The sequence below is a fragment of the Pan troglodytes genome, chromosome 7 (assembly GCF_028858775.2).
Source record: "Pan troglodytes isolate AG18354 chromosome 7, NHGRI_mPanTro3-v2.0_pri, whole genome shotgun sequence".
Lineage (NCBI taxonomy): Eukaryota > Metazoa > Chordata > Mammalia > Primates > Hominidae > Pan > Pan troglodytes.
The window spans coordinates 82644674-82660466 of NC_072405.2; the positions used below are offsets into that span (position 1 = coordinate 82644674).

Here is a 15793-nt window from a genome sequence, read left to right on the forward strand (position 1 = left end):
GTATACAAGCGAGGGATCTAGGTTGCGTGCTCCCTATAAGAATCTAATGCCTGATGTTCTGAGGTGGAACAGTTTCACCCTGAAACCATCCCTCCCCATCCCCTCAGTCCGTGGAAAAATTGTCTTCCATGAAACTGATCCCTGAGGCCAAAAATGTTGGGGACTGCTGTTATACAGAGCTGTAGGAGAGAAGAACAATGCAGAGGGAAAAGGAGTGCCTGTCTGTTGAGACTTTCAGGGGGACCTAGGGACTGGTTTTGTTACAGTTGACTGGGAGTTGTCTTGTTTATTTTATTTTATTTTTCATTTAAAAAAGTTTTTTGAAATGGAGTTTTGCTCTGTTGCCCAGGCTGGAGAGCAGTGGTGCCATCTTGGCTCACTGCAACCTCTGCCTCCCAGATAAAGTGTTTCTCCTGCCTCAGCCTCCTGAATAGCTGGGATTACAGGCATGCACTACCACACCTGGCTAATTTTTGTATTTTTAGTAGAGATGTGTTTCATCATGTCAGCCAGGCTGGTCTTGAACTCCTGACCTCAAGTGATCCACCTGCCTCAGCCTCCCAAAATACTGAGGTTACAGGCATGAGCCACCGTGCCTGGCCAAAGTGTCTTGTTTTATTTTTAAGGCTTTGATCACTCTCATTTACAGTAAGTGTTTGAAGAGTACATTCTAAATCATTTTTCTCTCTTCCTTTACAGGAAGTGCTCAAATGTTAAGCACACACACACAAAAAAAGAGGAAACAGTTGGATAGGAACTCAGAAATCATGTGACTGATGACTAAGCTAAATCTTTTCTGCTTACTGAAAAGGAAGAGTCTGATGATTAGTTACTGATCCTCTTTGCATTTGTAAAGCTTTGGAGATATTGAATCATGTTACCATTTCTGTTTTTTTCCACCCTGTTTTCTTCCATATTTACTGAAGCTCAGAAGCAGTATTGGGTCTGCAACTCATCCGATGCAAGTATTTCATACACCTACTGTGGTAAGTAAAACCGCAAAACAAATAATTGTAGCATCAACTATTTTGAGGGTAAGTTTTCACGAGAACCGTACACTGTTGTGGCTGGAACACAGGAAACATCAGTGTGTTCCAGCTGCTGTGGCGGACACTGCCAGCAGGAAAAGCAATAGCTGGCAGCTGCCCCATGAGAATGTTCTCAACCACTCACAGAGCTTGTGAGTCTCTAAACTGTGTTGTGCTTGACCTCCAAGTGCTTCTGTTCCCTGCGTCATCTTTCTCTACCCTGAGCCCAGTTTTGGGTTCTGCCCATTTTTAATAAAACCATCTGCTTCTGAGCTTTCACCTCAGCCTTGACACTTACTAGTTCTTCTTCTTGAGATGGTAGAGCAGTCCCAGCTGCTTCCTGGAGTTGATTTCTGCTCTAAGCTGTGACTCTTGAGTGCTCTTGGAATCATCCCCCTAACTGGATGAAAGCCTGGTTCTGTCACTAGCTGTGTGACCTTAAGCAAAGTACTCCAGCCTTTTTAGCACTGAAGTGAAAGTGATTTTATAGTCTACTTGATAAGGGTGTTGTGAGGTGAAGTTTTTTAGCATAGGGTCACATAGAGACAATACTCTTAATTTTTTTTTGGAGTCAGCCATACCCTAATACTATTCACTGGCTGTATCACTGTCCTCTGCCCCAGCTGCTCATTAGCAAGTGTCCTCGGATCTGAAGGCACAGTGTCAGGCCTGACAGCTGTTTTGGTTCGGTACTTTCCACCGTGCTGCTTACCATGGGTTGGCTGCCCTTTTCCACCCACTAGCAATATCTGGGAGGTTTAAAGTGGTGCTTCCCAAAATACCAGTTCTTTGAGATTCTTTTGGGAAAATAGGATCTATGACCTAATCATCTGGGAGAGATTTACAGATGTACTTTGGGTTCTGAGAAGTTCTGCAATAAAGGCACCTGTTTAACCACATTTTCAATTTCATTTGTTGTTTGTTTGTTTGTGTTTTAGTCTGGAGTGTATGTTAACTCTCTTGAGAAACATGCTCTGCCAAATGCTAATATAAAGTGACTTTCGGGAAATTGGGATAATTGCCACATGTGAGGAGGAGATTTAGGAGTGTGGCCAGTCACACACCATGGCCCTTCTCCTGGTGGGTTGCACTGAATTCCCTCCAAACGTATGTCTAAAATCTCTCCATGCTGCAAGATCCTTTTGCATTCCCCTCTTCCAGCAAGGCTCCTACTCTACTTGGCCCCCACTTCCCTCTCCTCCTTTGGCTCTTTTGTACCATGTGCTAATTACGCCACTCTTTGTGTGTGTGTGTGTGTGTGTGTGTGTGACAGAGTTTTGCTCTGTTGCCAGGCTGGAGTGCAGTGGCGCGATTTCGGCTCACTGCAACCTCTGCCTCCCAAGTTCAAATGATTCCCATGCCTCAGCCTCCTGAGTAGCTGGGACTACAGGTGTGCGCCACCACACCCGGCTAATTTTTTTTTTTTTGTATTTTAGTAGAGACAGGGTTTCATCATGTTGACCAGGATGGTCTCAATGTCCTGATCTTGTGATCTGCCCACCCCGGCCTCCCAAAGTGCTGGGATTACAGGCGTGTGCCACCTCGCCTGGCTTATGCCACTCTTTATATGGTTTTTATGGATGTAACATTTTGTATTATTATTTAGCTTTCAATCTTTTCTTAACAATAACTCAATTTGTCTTTTTAAAACATTTCACATTTTATCTTATTTTATCATTTATTTTTGAGACAGGGTTTTGCTCTGTTGTGCAGGCTGGAGTGAGTGGCATGATCTCCACTCACTGCAACCTCCACCTCCCTGACTCAAGCCATCCTCCCAGCTCAGCCTTCCAAGTAGCTGGGACTACAGGCACATGCCACCACACTTGTCTAATTATTAATTAAATATTTTTTTTTGAGTTTCACTCTTGTTGCCCAGGCTGGAGTGCAATGGCATGATCTTGGCTCACTGCAATGACCGCCTCCCGGGTTCAAGTGATTCTCCTGCCTCAGCCTCCCGAGTAGCTGGGATTATAGGTGCCCACCACCACACCCAGCTAATTTTTGTATTTTTAGTAGAGACAGGGTTTTGCCATGTTGACCAGGCTGGCCTCCAACTCCTGACCTCAGGTGATCCGCCCACCTTGGCCTCCCAAAGTGTTGGGATTACAGGCATGAGCCACCGCAGCTGGCCTAATTATTAATTTTTTTGTAGAGATGGAGTCTTGCTATATTGCCCAGGCTGGTCTGGAACTCCTGGGCTCAAGTGATTCTCCCACCTTGGCCTCCCAAAGTGCTGGGATTACAGATATGAGCCACTGCACCTGGCCTACAATTTCACATTTTAATCATTTTTGAGTGTTTAGCTCAGTTGTATTAAGTATATGCACATTGCTGTGAAACCATCACCGTTGGTGTATCTTTTGATTTGACTTTCTAGTTTTTTTTTTTTTTACTTTGAGACAGTCTCTTTCTGTCATCTAGGCTGGAGTGCAGTAGTACGATCTCAGCTCACTGCAACCTCTGCCTCCTGGGTTCAAGCGATTCTTGTGCCTCAGCCTCCTAAATAGCTGAGATTACAGATATGCACCACCATGCCTGGCTAATTTGATTTGACTTTATGAAGGAGGATCTTCCTTCCTTCTCTCTGAGAAACCCTGTGGTCCTTTCCTGCTGCCCCACTGACAAAGGGACTGTGGGCAAGCCACTGGAATACACATCTACAGCAAGATGCTGCTTGTTGCCATCCCCACTGCCATATGACTGTCTTCCCGGCCTGAGAGAATCCATCCTGCCCAGCCAAAAATGCATCACCTGTGGGAAGCACTGATTGCTCTAGGTACTATTGTGAGGGTGTTGGTGACAACAACCTCTGATTCACTGTGACGATTTCCATGAAAAAGAAGAGATAGATTTCCATTTGGTCAAGCTGCTGGGCATCTAAGTGTATGTTTTTTTAAACACAGAGTCTTGCTCTGTCAGCCAGGCTGGAGTGCAACGGTGGAATCATGGCTCACTGCAGCCTCAAACTCTGAGGTTCAAGTGATTTTCCCGCTTCAGCCTCCCAAGTAGCTGGGACTACAGGCGTGCACCACCATGTCTGGCTAATTTTTAAGTTTTTTGTAGTGATGGGGTTTTGCCATGTTGTCCATGCTGGTTTTGAACTCCTGGTCTCAAGCAATCTTCCTGCCTCAGCTTCCCAAAGTGCTGGGATTACAGGCCTGAGCCACTGATTCTGGGCTACAGTGTCTTAATTAGTTCAGGTGCCATAACAAAATACCACAGACTGGATGGCTTAAACAACAAAAACCTATTTTTTCACAGTTCTGGAGGCTAGAAGTCCAAGATCAAGGTGTCTGCATAATTGAGTTCTCCTGAGGCCTCTCTCCTTGGCTTACTGCTATGTTTTGAATTTTGTGTCCTTACAAACTCATGTTGAAATTTAATTGCCATTGTGATGATATTAAGAGGTGGGACTTTTAAGAGATGATTAAGCCATGAAGGCTCTTCTCTCGTGAATAAATTAATGTCATTATTGAGGGAGTGAGTTTCTCATAAAAAGACAAGTTTAGCCCCCTTATGTCTCCTGCTTTTGCCCCCTCTTGCCCTTCTGCTCTTCCACCATGGGATGAGACAGCAAGAACGCCCTTGTCAGATACCAGCACCTTCACATGGAACTTACCAGCCTCCGGAACTGTGAGAAATAAATTTCTGTTCTTTATTAAGTACCCAGACACCAATAATCTGTTATAGCAGCACAAAGTGGACTAAGACACTCACAGCTGGCTGCTTTCTCACTGTGTCCTCACATGGCCTTTCCTCTGTGTGTGCACATCCCTGGTGTTTCTTTGTGTGTCCAAATTTCCTCTTCTTATAAGGACACCAACAAGATTGGATTAGGGCCCATCCTAACAGCCTCATTTTAACTTAATTACCTCTTTAAAGGCACTGTCTCCAAATGCAGTCACATTCTGAGGTACTGGAGCCTCAACATGTGAATGGGGATGAGGGGAATGAGGACACATTTCTGTCGGTCCATAACATACAAAAATGGCAAAAATTGACTGATTTATTCTCCCAGTTTTGGAAAAGGCAAAAAATGTGGGTGTGTGAGTTGGTTCCTAGGATCTTAGGCACATGCTTTCCTATGATCCTGAGTCATTGGTCTCAGTTCTAATCTTTATTTTTTTTTTGCTACAGATGGTTAGAAAATCCAAGGAATTAATAGATTATTTAATGAAACCAATATTCTCTGAGCATTTAGCATGCACTTACTCTAGGAACTGAGGAGATAAGTGAATTAACAACAAAGACAAAAGTCCCTGCCCTTATGGATTCAGTAAAATATTCAGCATGTCAGATGGTGGTAATTGCTGTGAAAGAAAAATAAGGCTGGGGGATGCGGGGTAGAGGGTGCAAAGATGCAAAAATGGAGAAGCTAGGGGGTTGCATTTTAAATCAGGATGGCCAGCCAGATGTGATGGCACTCACCAGTAGTATAGCCCAGCTACTCAGGAGGCTGAGGCAGGAGAATAGCTTGAGCCCAGGAGGTCAAGGCTGCAGTGAGCCATGTTTGTGCCACTGCACTCCAGTCTGGGCAACAGAGCAAGACTGAACCTGGCTAATTTTTAAATTTTTTGTAGAGACAGTGTCTTGCTGTGCTGCCCAGTCCAGTCCCAACCCCTGGGCTCAAGCAGTTCTCCTGCCTTGGCCTTCCAAAGTGCTGGAATTACATGCATGAGCCACCACACTAGGCCTAAAACCTGTTTCTTTTCCTTCCTTCCTTCCTTCCTTTCTTTCTTTCTTTCTTTCTTTCTTTCTTTCTTTCTTTCTTTCTTTCTTTCTTTCTTTCTTTTTCTGAGACAGAGTCTTGCTGTGTCACTGAGGCTGGAGTGCAGCGCGATCTCAGCTCATTGCAACCTCCCAGGTTCAAGCGATTTTCTTGCCTCGGCCTCCCAAGTAGCTGGGACTACAGCCATGCATCACCATGCCTGGCTATTTTTTTCTGTTTTTAGTAGAGACGGGGTTTCACCATGTTGGTCAGGCTGGTCTTGAACTCCTGACCTCAAATGATCCACCCACCTTGGCCTCCTAAAGTGCTGGAATTACAGGCGTGAGCCACTGCGCCTGGTCCCGGCTAATTTTTGTATTTTTTGGGGGATGGGATTTATTTTTTTGAGATGGGGTCTTGCTCTGTTGCCCAGGCTGGAGTGCAGTGGTGCAATCTTGGCTCACAGCAGTCTCTGCCTCCTGGGTTGAAGTGATTCTCCTGCCTCAGCCTTCTGAGTAGCAGGGATTACAGGCCTGCGCCACCACACCCGGCTAATTTTTGTGTTTTTAGTAGAGACGGGGTTTCACCATGTTGGTCAGGCTGGTCTCGAACTTCTGACCTCAGACAATCCACCCGCCTGGGCCTCCCAAAGTGCTGGGATTACAGGCATAAGCCACCATGCCTGGTCTGTATTTTTTTAGTAGAGACCAGGCTGATCTTGAACTCCTGATTTTAGGCGATCAGCCTGCCTTGGCCTCCCAACGTGTCGGAATTACAGGCATGAGCCACCGTGTCCGGCCTCAAACCTGTTTCTGTCTAAGTCTTCTCCATCTCATCATCCACCTAATTCCTTAGGCCCCAAACCAGAAGTATCCTTAAGTATCTCTTTCCCTCACCTATTACATTATTGTATTAGTCATTCCTGTTTTCATGATCTCCAGATTCTATTCTATATCCAAGTGCTTCTCACTGCTCTCTAACACTCATGCCACATTTGTCTCTCCTTGGCCTCTACGAAAACCTCTTAAATTTCCCTCCCTCTGCTTCAGTTCTTGCCACCATACAATCTATTCTTGACACAGAGGCCAGAGAGATCTTTGCAAAATGAAAATAAGTTAGATAATGTGACCCCTCCTGCTGAAAATCCTCCAGTAGCTTTTCACTACAATTAGAGTGAAATCTCAACTTTATACCAAGACCTCCAGGACTCCTCAGGATCTTGAAGCAATACTAAGACTACCTAGAATTACAGTCAGATCCCAACCATTAGGGGGTCCTTCCCACAAGTTTTCCTCCCACATCAGATGCCATGTGCAAGCCCTAGGTTGACACCTGTGGTTCTCACTGGCTATAAATTGGAGGTTCCCCTTTCTTGGGTTTGATCATTGTTAGACTAACTCTCAGAACACAAGGAAACACTCATTTATGTTTACTGGTTTATTATAAAGGATATTATTAATACAAAGGATACAGACGAATAGCCAGATGAAAGAGATATATAAGGTAAGGTGCAGGATAAGGGGACCAGAGTGTCCATGTCCTCTCTGGGTGCACCATCCTCCTAGCATCTCCATGTGTTCACCAACCCAGAAGCTCTCCTAAACCTGTCGTTCAGAAATTTTTATGGGGTGTTCATCATGTAGGCATAATCGAATGTTAACTCTGTCTGTAGCCCTTCTCCCCTTCCTGCAGGATGGGAGGTGGGGCTAAAAGTTCCAAGCTTCTCATCATGGCTTGGTCTTTCTCGTAACTGGCCCTTATCCAGGAACCCACCAAAAGTTACCATTAGAAAAAAAGATGCTGCTATTGCCCAGGACAGTCTAAGGGACTAGAAGCTCTGGGCAAGAAATTGGGATCAAAAACCAAATGTTAGGACCAAAAATTCTCTTACCACTCCCATTGTTCTGTAAACTACAAGGGTTTTAGGATCTCTGTGCCAGAAACTGGGGCAGAGACAAAATATATGTTTCTTATTATATCACAATATCACAAATTCTGTATACATTTTATAGTTTTTTTTTCTAGTTCTGTAAAAAATGTCACTGGTGCCAGGCATGGTGTCTCATGCCTATAATCCTAGTGCTTTGAGAGGCTGAAGTGAGAGGATCACTTGAGGCCAGGAGTTCAAGACCAGCCTAAGCAACATAGTGAGGCCCCCTCTCTACAAAAAAATGAAAAAAAAAAAAATTCACTGGGTGTGGTGGCATGCACCTGTAGTACTAGCGACTCAGGAGACTGAGGTGGGAGGATCTCTTGAGCCCAGGAGTTTGAGGTTGCCCTGAGCTATGATTGTGTCACTACGCTTTATCCTGGGTGACAGAGTGAAATCCTGTCTCTTCACTCTCAAAAAAAAGAAAAAATGCCATTAGGATTTTGATAGAGATTGCTTCAAATCTGGATCTGTAGGACACTTTGAATGGTGTGAACATTTTAGCAACATTGTCTTCCAATCTATGAGCAAGGGATATCTTTCTGTTTCTTTTTGTCCTGTTAATGTCTTTGATCAATTTATTTTATTGTTTTTACTATAAAAGTTTTTAACTTCCTTAGTGAAGTTTATTGTATTCCTCCTGGTACTATTGTAAATTTGATTGTTTTTCTAATTTCTTTTCCAGATAGCTTGTTATAATTTTTTTTTTTTGAGGCCAAGTCTTGCTCTGTTGCCCAGGCTGGAATGCAGTGGCATGATCTCAGCTCACTGTAGCCTCCACCTCCTGGGCTAAAGCAATTCTCATGCTTCAGCCTCCTGAGTAGCTGGGACGACAGGCACTCGCCACCACACCCGGCTAATTTTTTATTTTTAGTAGAGATAGGGTTTCACCATGTTGGCCAGGCTGATCTCAAACTCCTGACCTCAGGTGATCCACCCTCCTCAGCCTCCCAAAGTGTTGGGATTACAGGTGTGAGCCACCACACCTGGCAATTTTAATTTTTTTGAAACAAGATCTCAATCTGTTGCCCAGGATGGAGAGCAGTGGCACAATCTTGGCTCACTGCTGTCTTGACCTTCTGGGCTCAAGTGATCTTCCCACCTCAGCCTCCTGAGTAGCTATAGGCATGTGCCATCACATCCAGCTAATTTTTGTATTTTTTGTACAGACGGGGTTTTGCCATGTTGCCCAGGCGGGTCTTGAATTCCTGGACTCAAGCGATTCTGCCGTCTTGGCCTCCCAAAGTGCTGGGGTTACAGGTGTGAGCCACTGCACCAGGCCTGAAAGCTTGTTGACAGTATTTAGTAACATTACTGATTTTTGTAGGTTCATTTTATATCCTGCAATTTTGCAGAATTCATTTATTAGTTCTAACAAATTTTTTACATTTTTATTTTCTTTAAAATTTTTTAAAGTTTCTAATAGAGACAGGGTCTTGCTATGTTGCCCAGGCTAGTCCTGAACTCCTGGCCTTATGTGATCCTTCCACCTCTGCCTCCCAAGGTGCTGAGATTACAGGCGTGAGCCACCATGTCCAGCCAGCTGTAACAATTTTTAATGAAGTCTTTAGGGATTTCTAGATATAAGACTATGTCATCTGCAAAAAGATAATTTTACTTCTTCCCTTCCAATTTGGATGCTTTTTTTTTTCTTGACTGATTGCTTTGGCTAGGACTTCTAGTATTATGTTGACCAAGAGTGGTGAGAATGGACATCACTGCCTTGTTCCTGATCTTAAAGTAAAACCTTTCAGTTTTTCACCACTGAGTATGATGTTGACTGTGGGTTTTTCACATATGACCTTGTCCTCAAAGTCCAGCCTATCTTAATGATCTATGAAATGCCTTTCAGGTCATTCTCCCATTGTCTTGATGTAGAAGAACACTTGGCTCCCTTCTATCCATACTAATTTCGTTATCGAATTTTACTATAAGTGGCCAAAAGAAGCCATGCAGCACCTTGAGCACTTTCCTGCTTATCTATTTCTTCTACCAGATAGTGTAGATCCTTGCTCTTAAGTTCCATTTTTCACACAGTTTTAGGGAACAGACACAAGTCCATCAAGTTCTTTGCAACTGTGTAGCAAGGATGGCCTTTACTGCAGTTTCCAATACCTTGTTTTTCATTTGTGTCTGAGGCCTCATCAGAATTGCCTTTACCTTCCACATTTCTACCAACATTCTGATTATGACCACTTAAGTAATCGCTAGGAATTTCCACACTTTCCCTACATTTCTTCCCTTCTTCTGAGCCCGCATCAGAATTGCTCTTAATGCTCTGTTCATGGCAATATGGACTTTTTTCTAGCCTGTTCCTCCAAACTCTTCCAGCCTCTGCCTATTATCCAGTTTCAAAGCTGCTTTCATATTTTTAGGTACCTGTTACAGCAACACCTCACCTCTCTGGCACCAATTTTCTATCTTCATCTGTTTTTTGCTGCTATAACAGAATACGTAAGACTGGGTAATTTATAATAAACAGAAATTTATTTGGCTTATGGTTCTGGTTGTTGAGAAATCCAACATTGAGGCATTGCATCTAGCAATGGTCTTCTTGCTGCATCATCCCATGGCAGAAGGGCAGAAGGCTGAAAGGGCACTTGTCAGGGGTGGGGAAGGAGGCTATACTCATCCTTTCATCAGGAATCCACACCCACAATAACTAATCCACTCCTGCAACAACAGCATTAATTCATTCACAAGGGCAGAGCCCTCATGAACTGATCACCTCTTAGAGGTTCCACCCCTCAACACTCTTGCACTGGGGATTAAATTTCCAGTGCATGAACTTCAGGGAATGCATTCAAACCATAGCAACACCTAATAGTTATGACAGTCTGTTTTAAGCTAATGACAACTTAAATTGAATCACATATAACAACTCTACACTTTAGGAGTTGGAGACCAGTCTGGGCAACAAAGAAAGCCTCTATCTCTTAAAAAAAAAAAAATTTTTTTTTTTTTTTTTGAGACAGTCTCGCTCTGTCATACAGGCTGGAGTGCAGAGGTGTGATCTCAGCTCACTGCAACCTCCACCTCCTGGGTCTGAGTGATTCTTGTGCCTCAGCCTCCCGAATAGCTGAGATGACAGGCACGTGCTGTGCTGACATGCCCAGATAATTTTGGTATTTTTTGCGGAGATGGGGTTTTGCTATGTTGGCCAGGCTGATCTTGAACTCCTGACCTCAAACCATTGGTCCACCTTGGCCTCCCCAAAGTGCTGGGATTACAGGCATGAGCCAGCACACTTGGCCTCTACAAATTTTTTTTTAATTAAAAACAAAACAAAAAACAGGCCACATGTGGTGACTTATGCCTGTAATGCCAGCACTTTGGGATGCTGAGGCAGGAAGATCACTTGAGTCCAGGAGTTCAAGACCAGCCTGGGCAACATAGTGAGACCTCATCTCTACAAAAAAAAAAAAATTAGCTGAGTGTGGTAGTATACACCTGTAGTCTCAGCTATTGGCAAGAGGATCACTTGAGCCCAGGAGTTAGAAGCTGCAATGAGCTATGATTGCATCACTGCACTCCAGCTTGGGTGACAGAGCAGACCCCCGTATTTAAAAACAAACCAACAAACAAAACTATTTCATTGGGCTTCTTGGATTTGTATTTCCATTATTTCCATTTTCTTCCCTAGATTTGGGAAGTTTTCAACCAACCTTCCTTCCTTCCTTCCTTCCTTCCTTCCTTCCTTCCCTCCCTCCCTCCCTCCCTCCCTCCCTCCCTCCCTCCCTCCCTCCCTCCTTTCTTTCTTTCTTTCTTTCTTTCTTTCTTTCTTTCTTTCTTTCTTTCTTTCTTTCTTTCTTTCTCTCTCTCTCTCTCTTTCTTTCTTTCTTTCTTTCCTTTTCTTTCTTTTTGAGACAGAGTCTTGCTCTTTTATCCAGGCTGGAGTGCAGTGGCGTGATCTCAGCTCACTGCAACCTCTGCTTCCCAGGCTCGACTGATTCTCATGCCTCAGCCTCCTGAGTAGCTGGGATTATAGCCATTATTTCTTTGAATAAACTTTCTGTAGTCTGTTCTTTTTTTCTTCCACTTCTGGAACTCTCATAATGCATATATGGTTCTGGTTGATGGTGTCTCACCATTACCTTAAGTTTTCTTCACTCTTTTAAATTATTTTTTCCTTTTGCTCCTCTGATTGAATTCTTTTCCAGTGACCTCTCTCTGAGTTCACTGATCCTTTCTCTACTTGGTCTAGTCTGCTGCTGAACCCCTCCAGTGAACTTTTTAGTTCAGTTGTTGTGTTCCTCAGCTCCATGATTTCTTTCTTTCTTTCTTTCTTTCTTTTTTTTTTTTGAGGCAGAGTCTTGTTCTGTTGCCCAGGCTGGAGTGTAGTGGCACAATCTTGGCTCACTGCAACGTCCGCCTCCTGGATTCAAGTGATTCTCCAGCCTCAGCCTCCCAAGTAGCTAGGATTACAGGCACATGCCACCATGCCCAGCTAATTTTTGTATTTTTTTTCATAGAGGTGGGGTTTCACCATGTTGGCCAGGCTGTTCTAGAACTCCTGACCTCAGGTGATCCGCCCGCCTCGGCCTCCCAGAGTGCTGGGATTACAGGCATGAGTCACCGTGCCCAGCCTTCAGCTCCGTGATTTCTGTGTGGTCCTTTAAAATGTTTTCTTTCTTCTTGTTGAAATTCTCACTGCATTCATGTATTGTTCTCTTGACCTCAGTGAGCATCTTTATGGAGGTATTTTAAATTGTCTGTCAGGTAAATCATATAACTTCATTTCCTTAGCGTAAGTGAGGAAGATTTGTCTTGCTCCTTTGTTTGAAACATCTTTGCCTGATCTTTCATTTTCCTTGTCTCTCTGTTTGGCATCTACACATTACAAAGCAGACATCTTTTTCAATCTTCACAGATTGGCCTCACACAGGAACATACCCACACCTATTGTTGTGGGAATCAGGAGGACGAGAGAGACCTCGGGGGAAAGCAAGAGGATCTTTATTGAATGCACTCAGACCCAGCAGACTTAACATCCAAAAACTGGGCCCTGAACAAGGACAGCACTTGACTTTTATACACACTTCTAAAAGGGGGTGGGCTAGCTTGAAGCAGGCTTACAGTGGCACAAAAGCAAGGATATAGAGGCAGAACAATTAATCCAATTGTGACAGGTTCATAACTCAGGACTATACATGAACATTGCTATGCAACCCAGATGTCTGTTATCTAGGTTTTGCTCAAAAGAGCCTTGCACTGGTTTATCTCATAACCTTCACCATGGTGCCCAGACGGCTGTAGTTCAGGCCTGCTCAGGCTTCTCACGACCTTCGCTGTACTTCTTAGGTAAAACAGAATACTTGAAGTTCCTAGTTACAGAGAACAAGAATCTGTAAACTCATATCATAAAAGAAAGGAAAATTTGTTTTTCCTCTCCCTATGTTGAGGGAGTGCTGGGAGAGTCTCCAGAGCACATTTCTTTGTGTCCTATCTTCTCAGATAGTGTTTATCAAGACTTTTCCTGGGTCTGGGCCTTGCCTGCTACTGCCTTTGAGATGAGTCAGCCTAATACAGGAAAGCTTATTTCTTTCTCTTTTTAATTTTCTTTTTCTTTCTTTCTTTAATTTCCCACTTCACTATTAGCCTGGTTAGAGATTCTGGGGTCCTCTACCAACTCTTTCTCACTTCAGGGAGATGCAGGCAGCTGTGTTTTTTTGTCCACCTATTCCGTGCTGAGCCAGAGATGGGGTGGTGAAGGGAACTGTGGCATCTACCAGCCCAAGCTGCTGTCTCCATTCCCCTGCCAGGCAGCTAGACTATGCCAGACCTGTCAGAACTCTAGGACTGATGAGGCAGATATAAGTTTTTTGGGGATCCCCAGAGAAATTGGGATGCTGGATGCATGGATTAACTCTTTCCCTCCCCAGGAGAAAGCTGAGAGCTAAGATTTTTCATCTTCTCACTCTGTGCTGAGCAGAGGGGAGGATTAATGATGCCTATCTGCCCAAGCCACTGCCTTTATTCTCCCCTGGGTGGTAGACTGTGCCAGACTCATCAGAGCTCCAAGACTGGCAAGACAGAAGCCAGTCCTCTGGGGAGCCCTCGTGAAAAAGTTGGTGTTCTGGACATGTGAAACAACTTCTCTCCTCCCATGGGTGGAGCTAGGAGCTGGTGGGGGGGGTCTCTTCCTGATTGTATGACACCACACCAGGGTAATAATCTCTGATTAGAGCGTGTCCCAAGTCTCCCTACTGGCTTTGTTGAATCTGGTTTTGTGTTCTCCTTGGGTGCAGGAGTCTTTCAATTAGTTTGATTTTTCATAAAGGGAATATTTCTGTAAATTGTTGTGTTAGTGGAGGCAAGAAGAGTTCAGGGCTTCTGATTCTGCCACATTGCTGATGTCATTCTTCTGGGGAGATATTTTCAATCATCATCAATTTTTCTTATTTTATAATTTTAATGCAAGATTCATCTTAAAAGGCTGATATTCAGAATGCTATACTTAATGGAGATGATTTGTAGTAATTTATTGACATTATCTTTATTGCTTTTAGATAAAATGCAATACCCAATTTCAATTAATGTTAACCCCTGTATAGAATTGAAAGGATCCAAAGGATTATTGCACATTTTCTACATTCCAAGTAAGTTCAAATTTTTGCTTTTATAGACCAATCAAAGGAGTTAAGAAATATCAGTGATAAATGATTGTGTTTCAAATATACTTGTATTCGTTATCTATTGCTACGTAACAAATTACCACGATCTTTGTGGCTTAGCACAGCACACATTTATTATCTCATCATCTTTGTTGATCAGTATTCTGGGCATAGCTTACCTGTGTCTGCTTCAAGGTCTCCCATAAGGCTACAATCAAGGTGTTTGCCAGGCTGGAGTCCCTTCTGAGGCTCAACTAGGAAATATATACTTCTAAGCTCACGTAGCTGTTGTCAGTATTCAGTTGTTAGTATTCAGTCCCTTGCTGGCTGTTGGCCACCCGTCAGTTCCTTACCACATGGGCATTTTCAGTATGGCGGCTTGCTTTTTCAAAGCCAGCAAGGGGGACAGTCAGCTAACTAGGCAAGTCACAATCTTATATAGCATAATCATGGAAGTAACACTCCATCATCTTTGCTGTGTTCTATTGGTTAGAAGCAAGTCACTAGGCTAGCCCATACTACTGGGAGAGGATTACACAAGAACATGTGGGTAGAAATGGGAATAACTTCAGCTGTCCAACAATCTTACAGGTATATCCTTCGTCAATCATTAGCTATAAGTAATATTGGGTTTCCATTAGTCAAAGATCTGTGTGTCAGCAAGCCAGGACTTTAATATTTTTTAAAGATGGTCTTTCTAGAGAAAAATACAGTAATAATGGGATGACAGAAGGCCATGTGTTTTGTTTTGCTTTGTGTTGTGTCTTGGTTTTCCTCTCTATGACTTTGCTTGTTATCAGCTTAGAAAAAACTAACGCAGGTGGGGTGATAGCATGGGGCTGTATCTCAGTCTCTGTGCAGACACAAAACTTTTTCCTCTCCTACCAGTTACCAAACGTTGTTTATTGCCTGTAAGCTCTGGAATCCCAGAAAACTTTAGTTTTAATCTTTATCATCATCATTATCACATAATTTACATCCTAGTTTAGATTTGGAGCTTGTTTTAGATTAATACTTTACAGAGTAGTTTTACATAAATAAGCTTAAACATTTTCCCCCGATTTTAGTTCTCTGGCTTACCAGAAAAATGAAAAACAACAACAACAAAATCCCCAGAACTGAGAACCCAGGAATGATAGACAACAAACTTGTGTTTTAATTTTCATGATTCTAGTTGTTCAACCTGTTTTTTTGACACTCTGTATCTGCATTCATTTATTCACTAAAAAGATGCTTAGTAAATTGTAAGTATCATGCTAGGCACTGTGAATTCATTGATAAGATATTCTCTCTCTCTCTCTCTTTTTCTTTTGAGATGGAGTCTCTGTCTGTTGCCCAGGCTGGAGTACAGTGGCATGATCTCGTCGGCTCACTGCAGCCTCTGCCTCCCGGGTTCAATCCATTCTCCTGCCTCAGCCTCCCAGGTAGCTGGGATTATAGGCGCCCACCACCATGCCTGGCTAATTTTTGTATTTTTAGTAGAGAAGGGGTTTCACCATGCTGACCAGGC

At 43.4% G+C, this 15793-nt stretch overlaps 1 protein-coding gene across 2 annotated transcripts in view; it reads left to right on the plus strand.

Moving 5' to 3' along the window:
* The first annotated feature begins 771 nt into the window (after positions 1 to 771).
* LY96 (lymphocyte antigen 96) overlaps positions 772 to 15793 on the plus strand; it is a 37703-nt gene continuing 22681 nt past the window's right edge. Inside the window, exons 1-2 of one of the 2 annotated variants that reach the window (NM_001130474.1) lie at positions 875 to 986; positions 14179 to 14268. In NM_001130474.1, the coding sequence (NP_001123946.1) occupies positions 875 to 986; positions 14179 to 14268 (202 nt within the window). Of the gene's footprint in view, positions 987 to 14178; positions 14269 to 15793 lie in introns of both variants that reach the window. The other variant, XM_009455345.5, reaches the window with a different exon arrangement.